Raw genomic sequence first — 21,965 nt, 5'->3', positions numbered from 1 at the left:
ACATAAACTACTCTGAGTAACACACACTTAAAACTTTAGATCGGTATGAGTCAAATTGCTACCCTTGCTTCTCTTAAAACTATTCTGTTCTATTGCTGCGGAACCGCCAGTTATATCTAATTAACCAAATTAACAAAGATTACACGATATTTTGTTGATTTAATTACGGCACATTTTCACTCACAGACATCGTAAACAGTGCTTAAAGCTTTCGTTATAGTTTTGTAAAGGTCTAAATGTATGAAAAAATATCTGACTTCAGAGCGGGAACTTACTTGATGAAATATGTTCATTGACACGAAGAAAGTTCATTTACGTGTAATGATTTACATCATTCTAATGTCAGGCTTTCACGTCAAAGCTACTGAGTTAGTCCAAATATATTATGGTATATTTTACCTGGTTGCAGATAATGGTTCTCTCAAGACATGGATGGAAAACCTTTATATAACCCGCTAGCTACAGAGGTAATTCCTATTTACATCGACATGCTCCATGAGTAAGGTTAGCATCACGTATAAGCGTAGTCCTATGAATAAAGTATTAGCTGGAAGCCGCAGATGCGCGTCAATAGTCACACGTCACTAGCTGTCGGGAAGATCAAGATTCCCACTTTGTAGGTACATGCGTCTTTACTGAATGCGGGTAAAGGATTTCTTGTCTATTAATAGGAATGAGGAATTTTCCTTGGTTAATTGAAAGTACTGTGTTCATTTGAAGCGCCAATTGTAAAGAGGAATTTTCAGTCGCACAATTTACACTTTATCTAATCATTTAAATATTTGTGTCATCCTTATGTACCAGCTGTTGATTATACATATAGTGTAGTTCTTATAGATGACTATTTGCATATTTAAATCCTATGACATGTATACAGATATAAATATACGATGTATCAAAACACAACAGTATGAAATATTTACGTATAATAATGAAGAATGCAATTAATTTTATCGAAGCTTATACAATGTGTTATTCAAACTAATAAATTAACTGTTCTTCCACACTCAATTTAATAATATTCATGATTAGCAATTAGCCCACTTATTTCCTCACGGATTAAGCTTATAATAGAATAATCATAAATAGGATTAACGGTTGCTTTATTTTTAGCTACACTAATATTATAAGAAGATTACGTCGAGTAAGAACATTATTCCAGAAACTACTCTATCGACCAATTTTTTAAAATTAAAAATGCTTTTAGTGTAGTGAATATTTTTCTAGCCAAAATCCTGCTGAAAACGGCAATTTTCCTAATTTACGGCTACCATCTATAAATTAGACCACAAAATGAATGTATCATGTACATTTAATGATACGGTTATTACTACAGTTATTCAAATGTTTATGTTCAAAGCAAAATAACTACACAGTATCTGTCGGTTTATTTGTGTTGTTAAACTTAATTATATTTTACAATAATGTTAGTTATTTTGATAATTTACGAAGCAATTATCGTTATTTCAGGGTTTGGAATGTAGTTAATATGCCGTTGTTTTGAATAGATCGTATTGTTGCGTTGTTACTGAATTGCTGTTTATTGTTTCATGTTTGTTTGTGTCCGACAATAGTTCACTTAATTATGAAAATGGTAGTAACATTTTGAGGGGTATTACTGTACCTAATGCTTGTCATATTATGTTAAACAGTAAGCTACTGCAATGGAATACACTAACTACTGTTGTACCAAAAACATCTTCAGAATCTGAACCAAGAGTAACAGAAGAAAAGGTACCTTAATTAAAGTAGTATCAAAAACTGGAAGAATTATAAAAATTGGTCGAAAAGTTCTTAAGATTGCCTTGAAGCAAACTAACAAACTCTTGCGCTTTCTTCCATTAATGCAGATTGATAAAATTATAACAATAACTTCGAAAACTCAAAAAATCATCACCGCTTCTTCAAAAAAATTCTCCTCTAAGATTAAATTATATTTAAACGTTTCTTTCTTCGCCATAAAGCCCTTTGACGCGATATCCCAGCACCTGCATCTTGTTAGCGCGTCACTTATCACATTAACCCTGCCGACGCCGCGGTAATTGGCGGCGCGCAAATAACTAAATAAACTGGCGCGACGGTGCACGCCTTTGCGGAATATTACAACTGAGCGTGTAAGGTGGTGTTAGTAAGTACGTGAATGTACTGGGTTAGTTGAGAAACTTGGAGATTTTTGGTGGTCGTCTTATGAGCGATTTTTAATTGTCGAGAGAATGAGACTGTACATTATGCCTCCTGTTTTCGTATTTACTAGTAAAGTAATCTTTACAAGTGAGTTTGTGGGTTACACTAGGTAAAGATTTCATGGAGATGGGCTTCGGTGACATAGGTTTTATAAAGGTTTCGAGAAGTAACATTTTGTAATTGGGTAAACTACCGAAAAAAAATATTACGAAACCAGATAAGGTGGTAATAATGATTTTCGGGAGTTTCGGTACTTTAGTTTATCTGCTGACTAAAGTAAAATCACCTAAGCGCGTACATCTCAAAACTAATCACGACACACTCAGGCACCGTAAACAGCAGCTCAAACAGACGTTGACGTTCATTCAACATTCAAAGTTGCTCAGACAGATGATCAGTCGAATACCTAACCCTACACTGCACGTGTAGTCTGCTATACGCCCGGGATTCCAGTTGCGATTCCCGCAGTGCGCCTCGTTAGTCCGCTGTCTTATGACATTAGCGGTCTGTCCGACGGGCACGTTTCGCGTTCCAATCGGCCATTGGTCTTTTAGACCGAGCTAGCATTCGACGGTTAACTAAATAAAGAGTTGTTTGTGTAGTGTTTTCGTGTTAAAGTGTTTATTGGAAGTGATCGGAAAATTTCACTGTTTCTGTTTTAGTTTAAACTTGTAGTAAGATATTTCAGTGGAAATGCATGTTAATTTCTATAATAAGTATTAGCAAGACTTCGAGCATGATTTAATATTATGTAAAAAAAAATTAAAAACTTTTTACGTTTTCGAAAAAATACAATTAATCAATCCTTGAATTAATCCTTTATAATTGGGATAACGACAGCTATATATACCTATATTGGCTAGAAAATTGCAAGACGTTAACGACGACTAAAACAATAACGAATAAGCAAAAGACTAAACTGCACTCGAATCTAACTAACCCGTCTTCTAGCGAGCATCTTATGTGCGTTCACCAGACGGTCGTAAAGACCATTACGGGCATTGTGAAGGTTAATTCCCGGTTCTGATACGTAGCTGTGCAGCCATTTAAGACACGCATTAATGTGACATAAATCCCGTTTCGTGTTATCTCTTAAGGGATGGGTAACGATGTCTTTTGTCGATAAGTTCGTAATATAGCTGCTGGTGTTCCGAAATTGTGAGCGAAGATTTTTAATGTACATTTGGATGATGTAGATCGTTTAGAAGAAAAAATAAAGTATAGAAGACTGTGGCCAATTTAGTAGATTTCATCGTAAACTCCCGAGCCTTTACCAGGTATGTTGGGGTCGGCTATTACCCTACTTAAATACCTAGAGCTAAAGAGTCCTAGAGAAGTCCTAGAGAAGGTCCTAAACAAATGAAAATTAAAGTGTAAGTACGAAAACTACAGTAAAGTCTACAATATTAGGAACTAACTTCTCACTACAGGTACTATAAATAACTTAATTTTATCTACAAAAAAAAAAACTTTTAAACCTCCTATCTTATACGTGGCTTAAGAAATAAATCTCCCGTAGGTACTCCTCGATCAGAACAAAGCGATATCCCCTCGGCATCGTTAAGGGGCTCATTAGCGAGATCATCAGTTGTCTCATTAGGTTCAACCAATTAAAGTGTTGCTTAAACCGCTCTTAAATCATTGCGCCGTGACTTCGTAAGTTGGTACCGTTGTTCAGTACTTTGGTGTAGTGGGTTTCTTTAAGTTGATGGAGCTGCTGTTAGGCGAACTTTGCTGAGTTTTTTGAAAGTATTTTTGTGTATTATACGGAAAGTGAAGGTAATTTATTGTTCTTGCTTTCGATATTTTGGTTTGGTATGTCAAAATTAAACACACAAGTGGGATTTATTAGTATTCATTGGCATAAACAATAAACTAAGTTTTTTGGAAAATGTTTTCTTGAAAAGAGTAAAGGATGCACAAGTTCAGTGAATTAATAAAAAAAAGTTTGAATTGGCAGCAAACTTTCACGCAATACTGTTACTAGGAACGAAGTACCTAACAGTTTGTACGTCGAATAAAATCTGATCTCAGTTTCATTGCCAGTGATGACCACCGTAAATGATGGCTTTATTCCTAGACAATCAACCAAGTACTAGCTAAATAAACTGACCTTGCCAACACCAGTAGGTTCCTTCACCCCGAGTCTCCTCAGTAACGCAGGCGGCGGCGGCGGTGGATTGCGGTGTAGAGCCGCACTGAACCCGCTGGCCGTCGCCGCGTCGTCGTCGCGTCGCCGTCGCTCGCGGTGCGGGGAACCGCCGGAACATTTTGTTGTTGATGTCCTGTAGGCAAGAGAGAGGATGGTTAAAAAATTGCGATTGAGAACGATTGAAGAAATTGTCGCTGACGTAAAATGGAAGAGCTATGAAATAAATATTTTTGTTATTTAAGAACATGATCACGGTTCTTATATTTTCTTCATTATTGTTATGTTTTCTTTAAAATATTTATGGAAAATTATTTCTTATTAAATTGAAGACCTACTCCGCTTGAAATACAACATCTACCTTTCCGAGAAAACGATTTTTTCATTTACTGTTTGTAAATAAAGCCTTTACAAATATGTACCTACTTACTATCGCCAAACAAAACAACACAACAGTACATTATTCAATCGAATTCACTTCCGATTCCATTTCCGACAGAAAAATTAATGTTGAAAGACCCACCTTCCGGTCCGATCTTACCTCCGATCATATTTCATACATTCCGATGGAATAATTGAAAAATAAGCAAAAACCATTTATAACGTCCGTTTCGTGTTAAAGCCGTCGAAAAAGTCGAAGTCGAAGTCGGAGTCGGTGTCGAAATAAATGCCTTTTACGTGACGGCCCAAGTGACCTTTTTACATTTTTCAAAAATTCGCTCTGCCGTCAATGGCGGAGTGCTGTGATGCATAGGGCGGCAGACAGACGACTTTGTGAATACTTATTTGAAAGTAAACAAATAGAAAAATAGGGAAACGTGTGAAAGGGACTCGGTTATGGAATGTTAATTGATTTGTGAGTAAAGTGGTGTTCTGTAGGAATTGCAATCAATATAACGCTACCTGCGACAGTGATTTAGAAATGTAATACCCTGAGCTATTTTAAACATTAAAAAAAATTAGCAGACATGACAAAAAAGGATGTCCATCAAAAAGGGCCAGTATTACTTTTAAACTCAACATTCTTCTTTCCGAAATTCGATATTCAACTTTTTAAAAACAAAATAATTCGCTGTCATCTCTTGACAGATGTGTTCCTAATTTAAAATAAAAAAATAACAGCTCAAATTCCTTGAGTTTTTGCAGCCCGTCTACGTTGTATTGTAAAGGGGGTTGCACACGGTCTAGTGATGGATGGCGCTTACGTGTCGACGGACGACACCGCTCGTATTTTATTTTAATGCCATCGGCGTAACACCCGTCTCACAGAGGCTTAAAATTGAAAATTCTCCATGTTTAGGTATCGGAAAAATGAATATATTTTCTCCGGTATGGGATGGTAACACATTTAGGTCACGTTTTGGCTCGTGATGTTGACTAGACAGAACTGTATATTTTATTTTGAAGAACATTGACATTAGGTTCAAGACTCATCCAACAAGAAAATGCACGTTCAAACATCAGAGTGCAACTGCAATAATTTTCTAATTTCCACAAACAATTAACAAACCCAACAAATTCCTGAAGACGCATAAAACCAATGCTAACTGCATTGGTCCAATCATGTTAATACCAGGTTCCCAGAAAAAGTGTACGTAATACCGTGCCCCCCGCATACCTGGCCGTAGCGTGATGCGGTCGCGTGACCGCCAATACTTTATTGTTCCGAACTATTAACATTCTTCTATGGGATTGTTTAGATAACTCTTGCGTTTGCCTCCTACCGGCTTATGGGCGCCTAGTACTTCACTTGATAGAGTGCACGTCAAGTAAATTGGTAAGTGATGTTTTGGCTTCATTGGTCTTGTTATTAGGTTAATTACTTTGTTTAGTAACTGTCTCTTTTCTGTGGGAGATAGTTTACCATGTTTATCTACAATGTTACAGAATTAGACTAAGTAATTTTGAGAGCTATCAAAAGTTTCAATTTTTATTTTTCACAATTTGAAGTGGGGGTAGAAAAGGATGAAAGGTTTTAATGTTATTATGGGCTTAGAAATAAATTACTTCGGAAATGCTACACATATATATGCATACCAGTTTTATAAGGATAAATCCTTGAAAGTTCGTGCGAAACTGTTACAAATCAATTGATACAGTTAATTCAGACCCAGAACTGGAAAACAGACCATTTGAGTTCAGTCAATTAAATTAGAACAATTGTCTCCAACCAAACAATTTCAAAGTCTATTTACCAGTAAGTTGGCATATCTTCAAAATTAGAAGTTTTGGAACTGTTGAGTTTCTATAGGATATTTGGTAACTCGGTCGCTTACGTTTGTATTTCACAAAATGATCGTCAAACTGGCCAAGTTTCCCAAACGATTTCCTTTTCCCAAGAGACTTCACCGAATAGAGGGACGAAACTTATTCTAATTGATACTTTAGCTAAGCGGAATGGTTATTGACCATTCATGGTTAAACTCAGGCTTTTAATGGAGTAAATAGAACGAATAATGTCGTTGGAAATCTGGATGTTTTCTAAAATTGTTCTTTAGATGCAATATACAAAAGATAGGAAACTTTTACTGCTTTTGACAAACAATGAGAGCCTTCAGCTATTGCGAAAATGCGCGTCGACGTTTTTCTCTGGAGTGATAGTTCTTAGGAAACATAAGTAGATACCTAATCTTTCTAAATATAGGAACAAAATGCCAAAGTTAGCTCCAAAAAAAAACGAACACGTATAAGTAATACCACAGGTCGCTACCAGTACCTAGACTAGACCGCACTGAATACCAAAGAGCTACAAAACGTCACGTCATCTAATACACTACATACGCCGTCCAGTCCGATACGAAGGCTGTTCACTTCGGAACAAAGGATAGCAAATGCGATACACAGGAGACAGATCTTCCAAAGGATGTTTATATTGTAAAGATACCGTTGATTTCACGGCACGACGGCCACGTTGGAAACAATCCCGAAAAGGTCGACGGTTGACATTTGATAGAATGCCCTTCGGAGCATGAATAAGCCTATGGGTTTAGACTTAGCTTGTCATGTCGCTTTATTATTTTCCAACCGAATTTTATGAAAGCTTTTTCATTTTATTTTTGTATTTTATAGCTTTATGTTCGTGTTTGGAACTGTTTCCGTATTGTTTGGATTGAAAAATTGAAATTTGATAGCGAAATCTTGTTGGAGTATTTGTATCTTAGGATTGAAAAGATTTTCTTGTCCTGTGCTTTAGTGTATTGAAAAGACCTTTTAATCAATTGATCTGCTACTTACTTTGGTATTCATAATTACTCAGCTTTTAAGGTGTGCCATCTATTTAATCATCGTCATTTTCATTTCCCAGCCCATCATGATCAGCAATAACATTCTTAATGCCTACTTTACGGTATCCCAAAACTGGCAAACATGCGTAAAAAGACATTCTTTCACCTTCAACATTACTGCGAACAGGTATCGCGTGTCCAGGTCACTCGAATCACTCACAATTAATACTCGTAAAGCATTCAGTGTTGTAACGTTTTTAATTCATTACGTCATAACAGTTGAATGGCGGTAAAAACTGCTTTGTTTTCGTGATTTGAATCGAGGAAACCGTATGGGGTATTGCATGGGGTGACCCCGTGCTCCCCGGGTCATATATTCGTTGCAAGGACAGTATATTTTACCAAAGATAAGATTGTGCTTTGGATAAGTATGAAATTAGATTGATGCGGTTCAGGGTTAACATGAAGTTGTTGTTTTTTTTAAAGAAGCAATATTTGGTCATGCGAAGTTATTTGAAATTTTTAAGAGTTTGATAACATGTTCCAAACGTATATCTTTAAACTATGAGCTGGCTTTGCATTATCTGCCTAATAAACAGTAACATAAATAACTACGGGGTTACCATAAACTCTGCTATTGCTGCTAGAAAGCACCATATTTTGCTTCATCTGAGATGTTAGCACCATAAGTTCTGTTAGGTACTTGCGACTGAGTGCTAAGGTGCAAAAGTGTCATAAGTAACATTCGCGACATCTTAAATAGAGTTTATTATCTGAGTGCTTCATAAAAAGCTAAGTACTTGGAAGATTTTTAGGCGCAATTTAATTCAGGTAACAGTTAAGTATGGCACCTGCCTTAAAGACATTCTAGAAAAAAATTTGGTTGACTAATTTTGAACTAAAAATATTTTTCTATAAAATTTAATTCACTTATGGTAGGTGTTTGGATAAACTGGACGTAATCATGAAATTTAAAGCTTAGTTAACTTAAAACTGGGTACAATGTAGTGGCAAATAAATTTAAAAAACAAAATGATAGTGTTGGAAACACTTAACTGAAGTGCAATTGAAGCAAAAATAATAAACAAACATTTTCAGTATCTTCGAAACGATTTGTTATTTTAAGATTGCTTGAAGAAGGTATTGTACCTATTCAATTTCGAAAGTAGTAGGAAATATTACTTTTCATTTTTGTTTGTGCTTTGTTTATTGTAGGGTTTTAAAAAATAATCTGTAAAATGAAAAATTTATGGATGCGATGGACAGAGAAAAATGGAAGGCTATGGGGGAGGCCTTTGACCAGCAGTGGGACAGCATAGGCTAATGAAAAAAAAAAGAAAAATTTATTTATATTGCAATTTTACTAGAGGTATATTCAATGTTTTAGAGCAATAGACGATACATTTATAACTTTGGAGCTTAGGTACCTAACTCTTTAATGACAATCATTGATTATTTCGTTGCACAATGCATTTTGAAAGGAACATTATGATACATTTAATAGTGCCAAAAATATTAATGTACAGTCCATAAGTTTTCGTTAAAACTAACCGAATTCAAAACATTTCAACTTACACCTTCATTCGTTGGCGATTTTTTAGCTAGCCACCCAGTGGCAACCAGCCAAACATGAACAAACTTTTTTACTTCACTTGCATACAATTATAGACTCTATTGAGTTGTATTAAAGTCAGTTTTGTATTGTTTGGTTGTCGAATTAAGTTTGCGAGACTAGTATTGTTTGGTAAAATGATGGCAATAAATATAAAGGAAGGCCTTTAGAACTATCAAATCGCGTTCAAGCGTGCTTTTTAACTGACTATGATGGGAGGGTTATGGTTGAATTTACCGTTGGCTGCACAGGAGGTGAGCTTTACATTCCTGTGCTTACTTCGAGTTTTGTGAAGAATATTCTTGGTATTTACAATATCAATTGGAGAAATTTTCTCTTCCATCTTTAGTGTTTTGGTAAGACCTGAATTTTGACTACTCTATCTTCAAATCAGGACTGGTTTTTATAATTTTTGTTTAACCCATTTGCAACCATCACCGATGTATTTACGCGGTTTATATGTCAAGTATCACATATACCAGCTGGAGTCCTACTTACCCCATAAAACAGGGTGCGTGAACCACCGCCGACGTTACTGATGCATTCCCTCACGCAACATCCGTATGTGAATATTTTATGTGAAAAATTGCAAACGCCGCCGTAATGCTTTCAACGTATGTACTTCAAAAGAATGTTTGTTTACCCACGTTATGAGTGGCGGATCGGTTGATAAATATACATGTAGATGAGAAAATAAAACAGCTATTTGAGATGACCGTGTAAATTTTGATTTCGACAAGAGGTATATTAACATAATAACTCATCACGTAATTTTCAATGAGGGTCAGGTCATATTAAAGTCTGTTTTGCCAAAAAATGGCATTACGAAATAATAATAAGTTAAACGGTTTTATCTTATGTGCACTGAAAACTAGAAAATAAAAAAAACTGTTACTTACCTATAAACCTACGTAGGTGGTCCCGGTCATATTAAACTAAAATAAAAACGTGGGGCCCATTACCTAACCATTGCTGTAATACTTTCTTCTAGAGGTATATACCTAATAGGTGTGGATTGCATCGACTTACTATAATCGTAACTGGAGATTTTGACAATCAATAAATCAGCCGTAGCGGCTTCACCAGCGAACGCCGAGCTCACGATCTACCAAAGTATAAAGATATGCTTTGCCATAGGTAGGATTTCAGAGGGCCCCACGTTTTTATTTTAGTCTAATATGACCGGGACCACCTACGTAGGTTTATAGGTAAGTAACAGTTTTTTTTATTTTCTAGTTTTCAGTGCACATAAGATAAAACCGTTTAACTTAAAAGTTTTTTTACCGATTTTTTATTTTCTAGTTTTTAGTATTCAATGAAGATGCCTACCGAATATTCCTCATTATATATGGGTCAGCAGTGGTGAGGGAATGCCAGACTCTTACTGACTAAAAACCGTTGTGTTTCGTCGTAGGCCTTTTATGTACCAGGACCACGGTAACTCTTTCGAACAATCCCGCAGCCCTGGCCCTGTTGGACCCCGCTGGGGTTGCTGACAGTATTCTACTTGAGTAGCCCTTTCATTTGATACCCATACTGAAGGGGTTGTGGAAAAAATATGTAATCCGCCATTTTGTACCGGCGGCCATCTTGGATTTACAATGTTATTGATATTACTATATTGTATTGTCATCGGAATTGAAGGTGTGTACCAAATTTCAGATCAATCTGACAACAGGAAGGTACTTAAATTTGAATTACAAAATTTGACCCAAGAATAAATAATAAAACAAACAGGATGAGCTAAATAAAACCGTTTAATAAAAAAAGACGTTGGACGTGACGAGCAGTGGATGGATGCGAGCTGTCGGAGGATAGTTGACGCTTATTTGGGGAGGCCTACGTCTACCAGTAATAAGCAATATTTAGAAAAAGACATATTTTGTTCGTTAGAGCAAACGCTGCGTAGTAAAGTCCAAATTATATTCAAATAGATAGAGCCTGCGCTAAAAATATTAAATATTTGTTTTTTTTTTTCTAAGATGTGATCCTTTATTTGCATTTCTAGCCTCATATTGTGTGTGGTCTGACTAAATGGAAAAAAATATGTAGTTTTGATGAGTAACGTCTAGTTTCAGTGTAATGATAGTTGTTACTTGTATATCTGCGCAAAACATTAAAGTTATATTCTTAGCAAAAAATACACCTTATTCACCAGCAATAAAGTCCATACGTTAGGCAAACGGTTGGCTCATAACATGAGGTATTAATAAAAGAGTTGGGCCGTTCCCTTTGTGTACAAAACTCTTCATTAGAGAGATCACAGCATTGTTGCGTACGGTGGATGCTCCTTTTGTTGAGGAATCGGACCTTTTTTCCCAACTTTCAGGGCTTGGCTTAAGTTGAAGGGGTCTGTTGGTGTTTTAGAAAAGTTTTCGGGTTATTTTTTGTTTTATTATAATATTTTTTAAGGGTTCTTTTTGTTCGCTTTGTTGTTTTTTGTGTATATTTGCGTGGGTTGTATAGATTGATGGTAATGTGTGATCAATAGTATACTCACTCATTTGATTGAGATTTTAAAATATCTTATATCGCATATCGATAGATCACTGTGGCTTTTTGATGAAATTTCTAATAACAGCTCAACTTTATCCTCTTCAAAGAATATCTCCATCATTTAACACTACTCACTCATTTTACCACAAAACCAAAACAGCGAACATACGTTCGCCTTTCAAACATCATACACAACTATTCTATCTGACAAGCAATAAGCTTATAACATACAAGCTATTTACGGTTGAGGAGTTCTGCCCCTAAACGCGTCTACGCATGTTTGTGTGTATTGTCTGGCCGACGGTAAACTTTGGCCAAGGGGGTTCTGATTTTTGTATTACCAGGGACAAAAGTGCTTTTCATTGGTGATTAGTGCGCTTAGGCTTAATGGCTTGCATGCTTGAGGAAGTTATCGTCTTTTATTGTGAAGGGAATAGAATGAAGATGGTATTGTTTGTTGTATTTGTGATTGGTTGGGTGATGGAATAATTAAAGTAGATGGTATTTTTTGGTAGGAGAAGCAGAGATGAGTCCAATTCCGTTTTTGCTAATGAACGGAAGCTGTTAAAATGGTCTGGTAATCGTACCTGCCTCGTTGCTCAAATTGTTAGAGGCACTATTGCTGATGAGGAAGAGATCGATCCATATTGTAAAAGTCAGTATTATCTTTAGAAAGTCGGAATATGATCCTGATTAGTGTTTTCTTCCCTTTCATCATCATCATCATCATCATCTCAGCCATAGGACGTCCACTGCTGAACATAGGCCTCCCCTTTTGATCTCCACAGATACCTGTTGGAAGCAACCTGCATCCAGCGTCTTCCGGTCTTTACAAAATACTAATCTTTCGAAGAGAAGGACGATGTTGTAATAAGTAATGATCTTAGTTACTTGCTCAAAAAAGAACACAGAAAACTAAATCCGCTAACCCTTCCACTAGCCACAATTCTTTCTTACCTTTGACGTTTATAAAATGCGTACAGCAATGGTGCCCCCTTTGGCCTCATGCCACCATAAAGTGGAGTTTTCTCATGGTTTACGACAAGTCCCGTGCGCCTTTTTTATTCACGACAGATTTAGTAGTCGACACGTGCGTTTGATTTACACGTGCTTTTTATAAGTATAATATATCGGTGTTTTATATTAAATAAAACTTTGATTTATTAGGGAGAAGGAAGTGTTAACGTATGTGAAGGATAAGTGGTTGTGAATTCTGGATGAAAATACTGCTTTTTTTAACACCTAAAAATATTTGCCATGTTAACTTTTGTAGAGTCTACAGAATGCGTGTATCTATTCGAAAGAGGTTAACCAATGAGACTAACGTAAGTAATCGTAACGAGATATTTGCTCGGTTTTGTTGTCATTTACACCTCGACCATTGTAGGAAATATTAAACTTTTAGGTGTTCATTTAATTTAAAAGATTACTTAAAAAAAAACATAATTTTTTGTATTCCAACTAATTAACCCTATATCACCAAGCAAGGCGTGCGGGGGGTGCGTTTGGTGTCGCACCCCCCGATCGCACAAATAGAACCGTCGTGCAAAAATATACTGCGTTACAGGAAACGAATACAAATACGAATAAAAATAAATGTACAAGAGGAATTCCGGCAGTGTGCGGAAATGAGAAATACCATATTCCAGTAGAACCCCAATTCGCGGCGGTAGGGTTGAGCGTTGATACACTGCCAGTAATGAAAAACCTATATTGAATTATGTAATGACGAATATTGTTGTATTGCAGAGGTACCGAGATGTGAAAGTTCAATGGGTTTTCTGTTATGGTATCTGTGCTTTTGCATGATTGACTAGTTGTGTCTTACGGATCGTTCGCCAAAAATCTTGTCCAGTTATGTATACGAACTAAACGATTCCTCCTATTTCACGGCATTTTGAAGGAAGTAATTCATACATCGTCTCGTACGGTCGTGGAGGCTTAGTGGGTAAAGGACCAACCACTCGAGTATGAGGGTTGAGGGACGAGGGTTCGATTCCAGGTCAGGCAAGTACCAATGCAACTTTTCTAAGTTAGTATGTACTTTCTAATTATATCTTGGACACCAATGGCTGATAAAAAAGGTGAAGGAAAACATCTTGACGAAATCTGAACTCTCCAGTCTGTCAGACTATCTGGGTCTGAAATCACCAACCCGCATTGAGCAAGCGTGGTGATTAATGCTCAATCCTTCTCCGTGTGAGAGGAGGCCTGTGCCCAGCAGTGGGACGATAAAAAAAAAGGCTGTAACAGGATAACAGGAATTCATACATCTAGATAGGTGCTGTGTTGTCACTTGGAGTTTAAGCTATTACCCATCTCTAATTTTTAGTGAGTAATAAATTTAACTTTCCTGCCTGAATTGCTATTATTACTTAACTGATTTTTGTTGTAAATATGTAAGTACGACAATTTAGTTGATGTTTAAAATACGGATAAGTATAGGTAAAATCACCAACCCGCATTGAGCAAGCGTGGTGATTAATGCTCAATTCTTCTCCGTGTGAGAGGAGGCCTGTGCCCAGCAGTTGTTACAAAGGCTGTAACGGTAACGGTAAGTAAAGGTAAACCTCCCCACTCAGAGACCTTTAATGATTACTTAAGTTGCTTCTTAGTGACGGAATGTCATACAAATCCTTCCCTAAGGAATGGCTTAAGTAACCATTAAATGTCTCTGAGTGGGGAGGAAAGACTTCGAGTAATACTTTTAACAGTACATATTTACAAGGTATTACATTAGGCACCTAACGGTATGAAAATAATGCTGGCATCGACTGCATTTCCGTGTCACTAAATATTTTACAATAGACACGTATGTTCCGTTGAATATTTATCGGCTCGACGTGCATACATCTGGTGCCAAATATGCAACCAGCCTTATATTTTAAACAGTCTGTATGTGTACCGTATACTGTGAGAATGCGATATTTTCACAATACCATGTTTATGGGTTTGCTTGGTATCATACGTATTTTTATCATATACATACTTTTAACTGAAAAAAAATCAAGCTTATTCTCTTCTGCGATCAGACATCAGTCTGTGGTCTCTATGATCCGAGGTCTCTCTAACCCCACTATTTTAAGTACATAGAATATCGCAAAGACTTAAGAAACTTACGCAGTACCTTTGCATAGGCAGTGTATAAGCTGTGAAAAAGAGGTATCTTTAAGAGTTATTTTTTTTTTGTTACAGCCTTTTTATCGTCCCACTGCTGGGCACAGGTCTCCTCTCACACAGAGGAGGATTGAGCGTTAATCACCACGCTTGCTCAATGCGGGTTGGTGATTTCAGACTTAATAGTCCAGGTTTCCTCAAGAAGTTTTCCTTCACCTTTTTATCCGCTATTGGTGTCTAAGATAAACTTAGAAAGTACGTACAAACTTAGAAAAGTTGCATTGGTACTTGCCTGACCCGGAATCGAACCCACACCCTGTTGGTTCTTTACCCACTAGGCCACCACGACTCTCTAAGACTCTCGACTTCTTTAAGAGTTATAAATAAAAATATTAAAGGTTCTTGTACCTGGCATACCCTTCAATATAATTCATTTTGCTATCGTAATCTCAAGTCTTACAATTCAATTCAATCATTCAACATTCAGCCTTAAACGGTAGCACTGGATCTTAGCCCCACAGTGCAGGCAGAAGCGATGTGGTCGCCTGTCAGATTGTGGCGGCGACTGTACCAGGATTAACTGGAGCGGTCGTGCCTCTGTTTTGTGTCGCGACTGTACTACGTGTCGTTTTGAATTTGGAACATATACGAAGGAGTTTGCGTTGATTTTGATTTCTGGTAATTGAGAAAGACTGTCGATAGATAGCACGTGAATTAATACTTACTGATGTTTTCCATGAGCGTTTTTTTTTCATAAAATAGTAGTCTTAGTCAAAATAGTCTGAAAGATTTGAGAGATATATGAACTTTGTGTAAACCTGACAACAAATAATAAATCTTGGTTTGGTAGCTATATTGGTAATTTGCGTCACTGTTTTAATAGCGAGAGTTTATAAACGGAGATAATATCATAACTTTGCAGCTAACACGTCACTCAAATTCATATTTCCACCATAACAATACTACCAGAGACACGCAAGAACATGCTCTACAAATAAGACAAGCATAAACAATAGCAACACAATTTCCATAGAGTTACGTAATCGAGCCGTTTCTGTACTACGCAGTGTAGTAACCGCGATTTAAACAATAGCATTTGAGCTTATTACGTGTCTGTCTGTTTGTCACATAGCAAGTTGGGACAAAGGATTAAAGATGTTGGAGTTTTGGCTGGATGGAGTGCATTTAAGTCTTGTTTGTTAAGCGGTATTGTCTAGATCTGTTGATTTTCAAAGGATCGCGATATGCTTTGTTGGTTTTAATGTTCGTGTGAACTTTACCGTAACGAGAGCCGGAATAAGATCAACAGAAGTGTTTTTGTAGATTTTACATGGGATTGAAGAAAACTGAATAAATACGTTATTTTCAGCCAAAATTATTACTATTTAGTAAATCAGAAACTTATATGATTATTTTTTTTTCACCAAAGAAAATGTTCTGTTTTTCTTCTCCTCGACAGCCCTACTGAAATCGTCAATAAAACGCGCGCATAAAATCACCACATACGACGCGACGCACAAGCGTTATTTCTATGTAAATTCAAATAATGATATTTTTGTCGCGCGCCTGCCTCAGATTTATCGCGTCAAGTCGCGCGAGTACGCGACTACGAATGCTGTATTGAATAAGTATTGGACATAAATCACATATGTTGCGACCCCTAAGGTGGTGGAAATTGCTGATGTTGCCTTTGTATTTTTCTTTGTGTAAGTCGGTTTTATTGTTGGCAATTTTTGTACGTTTATTTCAGGTTGGTTTTGTAGAATTTTTTTGAGAATCTAGGGAGAAATTAAGCTGAACTTAATAGATTTTTTACCAATCACACTTAAACGTGGAGATATATATCATATATGGATAGAGGCAAACACTACAGAAGTGATTTTGGTGAAACTTGTCTCTAACATAGTATACACATTATAACTTACATGCCACTTTTACTTTTTCATTTGGGACGCGGCTGAAACTGCGATCAAAATCTATTACAGAAGTAAGTTGAAGAGCAAAAAACATACCAGGTAAGAAAATGTTCATACCATATGCTGTGTTCAACTGTATATTTTTCAGGGTTTTGAAAAAAGCAAGACAAAAAAACAGAAGCGGACAATTAAAACTACTCCTCAGCAAAACTTCTTAAGCTAACGAAATATCATCCTAACATCAACATCGTAAAATCCGCAAAATATCAATATGAAATTACTCCGCGATCCGGAATTCCGACGCGTGAATTCCAGCCCAGTGATAGCGCGAATAATAAGCAATTTGGCCATCAAAAATATTATTTCATTACTGCCAAAACATTTCGCGGGACACTGAGCAATTTTGTACAGTATTAATAACTCGTTCAATGAGTTGTATAATTTATAGCGAGGGTAAATATTTAAGTAATGGAGTCAATAGATTTTGTTGAAATTGTGATGTTCGTCGTTATTCAGGAATACTTACATAGGTAAAAAGGTATTCAATACAATATGATAAATTTCAAAATTTTTGTGCAAAATATATATAAAAAATATCCGCATAAAATGCGATAAGTTCTTCAATATTTTATGTTTATGAAATACTTACTATATTTTTTAGTTTTTTAAACAGAATCACTAAAAATATTTAATCTATAATCTGCTTATCAAAAAAATTGGGCCCAAATCCGTTCATACCCAAAATCGTACTAAAAACAAATTCCATTTATAAATCACGGAGCAAAATATTTACCATATCTACGGATACATTTATTACGAACAGATGCACATGTCGCCGAGTACATAAAGCAATATTGCTGAAACCAACTGTAAAAACTGTTTTTTTTACACTGCAGTGATTAAAAAGGAGGGAATGGTGCAATGACGCGATAAATACACGTCCGGACAATATTACTAGCGCACCATGTAAATATTTTTATAATGTTGTTGCAATTTGCATGGCTAAATAAATAAACGTTGGAAGTCGTAAATTATTGATATTTATTTATGAATAGAAATTACTGTTGTTCCTGTTTTAATTTTGACACATTTATTATTATAAAAATATCATAGAAATGTTGTATTTTTACTATTGCGGTTTCCAGTATTTTTAAATGTCTTTGAACATTTTCTTTCTTTGTTATATCAATCCAATATTTTTCCATTTATCAACTGGATCGCATGTCAAATTTAGGGGTATTCGAAACGAAATTGGCCGCATAAAGTGGTTTATTTGTTACGTAATGATATTAATTTATTTAAACGTCAGTTCTGAGCGTGGGCCCAGTTAATCTTGATTAACTAGCTAGATAATCGCAACAAATCGAGCTTGGCACTGTTGTAAGCTTTGTTTGTTCCCTAAATTATCTCTATTTTTTTGTTTTGTGTTCGTTTTTCTTGGTCAGGTAATACAAAGAATACATTTGTTTTTTGTGTACAAAAGAAAATAAGAATAGTCAAAGGAAATAATGCTTTTAATTAAGGTTTGCAAAAATGTATGGCGCACTTTTGCACTATTTAAAGCATGTAATTTAGGCTACTCTAACGAGCTCCAGTGTACTAATTGTTTCCGATAAACAACTACCGCAGTTTACCAACAAGTCCAGAGCTTATACAACTTTTAGTTCTGTTTCAACAAAAATGTATTTATTTTGTGAAAATTCAAAGATGTGTAGTTTTTTTGGGGCTCGAGTGTAATGAGATCTCTTTATTTCTACGTATGAGGCTCTCATCAGGGACGGTCCCACATGTTGCAAGCATTTTGTAGAAATGGACTTTTTGACAAACATCCACATTTCACAGCGAGATATTTTTCGAGTTTTCTCCCTTGCGATGTAATTTAACTTTCTTTGAGTCTAATGGAGTGTGTGCAAACGGATGTTTAGCGAGTACTGACATTGATACAAAGTGCATGTTGCATGTTTAATACGAGCTTTCCTGGTAGCTGTAACGCGTAAATAGATCTGTCTAGGTATTTTTTTCCTGCACTAGAGCAAATGTAAACTTTTAGCAGTAACAAGAGTTTACATTAACATAACAGTACCTTTAAGTAAGCGTTTAATTTACCTATAAAGAGTGCCATTATCATATTATTAACTTAAAAGAACAGAACGGGTCTTAGTAAAGAAAAGTTAAATAGGCCTTCGTCACGTATATAAATAGAACCCCTGTATAACTTTTTGTACTAAGACACGTAAGTCTAACTTTTTAAACAAAAAACAATATAAAATCTCTGTTAGCATCAAAAGCAAAGTTATTGGAAGTACCTACTTATCATGTGTAATTTGCATCCACTTCAAACGACGAACCCCGATATTTCACGCTCTAAACAGCCCGAAAACCTAAGCATCGTCACATCGAATCTTCAAATATGTCATCCAAATATGCGTGTACTGTTGAACTGCATTTGTCAACACATCGCCGCGGCATCGGGGCACTAATGGGCATGCAAATGCGATGTCTCTTTATTGCGTGCGGTCACTATACTTGCACTTGAGTGTATGTGTGGCTCTTCTGCAAGTGATAAGTAAGGATCTATGGTGGAAGGTCCTGATTAATTGATTGAAGGGCTACGTTTACAGTTTGATAGGTAATATTTGAGGTTCTTTAAACGACTTCCCAAAAAGGAGGAGGTTCGTATTTTTTTTTCATGGATACGTTGTGCCTCCAAATATGTCGTCCACATACGCGTGCACTGTCGAACTGCATTTGTCAATACATCGCCGCGGCATCGAGGCACTAATGGGCATGCAAATGCGATGTCTCTTTGTTGCGTGCGGTCACTATACTTGCACTTGAGTGTATGTGTGGCTCTTCTGCAGGTGATGAGTAAGGGTATATGGTGGGCTGCTGAATTGATTAGAGGGATACTTGCAATTTATTCAAAGATAGGTACTTATATGGATTTTTTCTAGGTTAAAAGCTAAATTCAATTTACAGTTTCCCGAGGAGTATATAAAATATGCTTTCCGTATCAGGGTATTTTTCTAAAAAGAAGTTCTTGTGGGTCCAATGTTTCTGTCGTAAGAGAAATGCTGTGAGAAAAGGATTTTGCATTAGTGAAACAACGAGCATGCCAACATTTTGAAGAACCCGAGACTGTGTTCTCAGGTGTAAATAACTAAATACACAGAGGCTAAGAGGAAAGTCTCAGATAATTAAGTCTTTGAATGTTATAAGATGTTATGCTACGTACTCGTTACTATTCAGTGCCCTGAAATTATTGTAACTTTATTGAGAACAGGAAAGCACCAAAAATGACAACACCCTCATAACCGCTTGCATCCAAACCCCAAATTACAATTCACCAAATCTCAATTAAAACTAATCCAACTAAAGCCCGGTGCACACACCAGCGGACACAGGACTACCATAAAAAGTGATTTTACTGGCCATACATAATCTGTTATCGGGAGCACAAATACCGGTACTCACCGACTAGTACGCAAACACAACCGTAATGGGAAATGCAAATGCTACGTTTATTGCGAGCTGTTGTTTGCGAACAGCCGATAGTGTGCCACCGGCTTTAGGTTTGTTGTTGGCCGTTATCTGTTACGTAGATAGAACGCAAAAATGGATTTGTATGTTCGGTTTTAGGGAAGGTGTTAGTTCCCAGGGTTATATTGGAAATTGTGGGGATATTGGTTATTTATATGGTGTGCTTAGCTCTGTTTTGATGATAATAATCTCTGACTCTTTATGACAATCGAGTTGGAGCAATGGTCACCATGCCGGACTACCGAACAGTGTCACAGGATCAATTCCGGTACGAGAATTAGCTCTGGCTACAATTTAAACGAAGTTATTGTGTACAAACAGATCACTCGATTAAGTTTTAAATCCATTTAATTATTCCTGATAGTCGTTCTTAGCAATTTTTTTTTTGTAATTTAAACGAATAAGTAGGTATTAATCATGGAAGCTATATGGCACACACATACACGGGAACACCCATTGTATTTCTTATACACGTCTACTATCCCCTAAAGGAGGATGCATAATATACACATACCTGTGCGCACATACAAAAAAAAAAACAACAACAAACAAGAAAAAAGAAAACAAAAACCCATCGAATGGAATGTTTTAAAAGCGGCAATACAATTTTTTCATTGGCATTAGTGACGGTAGATCGAACGTAATTGAGTTGTGTGGCCCTGACAGGTATTGTTGTTGCTTGAAATATTGCCGGCAGCTCACTGCTTGCGAGCCTGTCGAAGGGCACGCACGTCTGTGGAAAATTTTGATCGTTGCTGATGGGAGATGAGAGTTGAGGATGTGTAGAAAATTGCATGGGTAAAAGATTAACCGTCTTACCACAAAAACTTTTTAACGTCAGTTTAAGACTTGTCTAAAAAAATGTCAAATTATGACGTTGACATATGGTTCATTTTGGAGCCACATTTTTTTTAGACAAGTGTAAAACAGTGTTTAAAGTTTTTGTAGTAAGGCCATAACACGTTAACTTTGGATATGGCTTCTTTTTTTAATGTAGCAGATGGGTGTTCTCATTGGTTATGATTAATGATTTTTGAGTAGGGATAGGCAAAGAATCTGATACCTAACCTAAGCAGAATTTAAGATTTCGGTGATAAAGTAGGCCTCATATTATATGCAGAGCTTTGTTCAATAGATACTAAGATAGAAGCAACAAAGTCGTTGTTTATATCCATCCTGAAAACATCCACTGCTGAACAAAGCCAAGCTACAGCCCATACTCACTGCAGAACATGCGTCTTAATATCAGAATACGAGTGAATATAAAAAAATAACATATACCTAAATATAGAACGAAAACAATAACCAATGTTAAAAGCGATCACTCAAACATCAACAGCCTAAGACCGCGTGTCGAAACGCGAACATTCTACACGTTGGTAAGTGCACGAAGCGATGTTCATATTAAAATCCTTGCTGTAAACACCAGCATTATGAGACAGTCTCTGCCTTGAAGCTCATTTCTCTCCTGCCTTGTTACACTTTAGACTGTGGTACAAGCCAAAACAGAATAGCGAAAACAGGATATCACTACATAGTATAAAAACAAAGCTATAAAATCGCTTATGTTGTCCCTATGTCCCCCTTTACGCTTAAATCTTCAAAACTACGCAACCGATTTTTATGCGTTTTTTTTTAATAGATAGAGTAATTAAAGAGGAAGGTTTATATGTATAATAACTTCAATTAAATAGTGGGGACATACTGTTATCCCGTGCGACACCGGA

At 36.4% G+C, this 21,965-nt stretch overlaps 1 protein-coding gene across 2 annotated transcripts in view; it reads right to left on the bottom strand.

Moving 5' to 3' along the window:
* Window positions 1–21,965, bottom strand: part of LOC124629647 (kinesin-like protein CG14535) — a 267,575-nt gene that overhangs the window by 47,112 nt on the left and 198,498 nt on the right. For both annotated transcript variants that reach the window (XM_047163145.1, XM_047163146.1), the window contains one exon: window positions 4,298–4,469. In XM_047163145.1, coding sequence (XP_047019101.1) covers window positions 4,298–4,469 — 172 coding nt within the window. The remainder of the gene's footprint in view (window positions 1–4,297; window positions 4,470–21,965) is intronic.

This window comes from Helicoverpa zea, chromosome 4 (genome assembly GCF_022581195.2).
Source record: "Helicoverpa zea isolate HzStark_Cry1AcR chromosome 4, ilHelZeax1.1, whole genome shotgun sequence".
Lineage (NCBI taxonomy): Eukaryota > Metazoa > Arthropoda > Insecta > Lepidoptera > Noctuidae > Helicoverpa > Helicoverpa zea.
The sequence above is the reverse complement of the archived record's forward strand: the minus strand, read 5'-3'. Positions and strand labels throughout refer to the sequence as shown.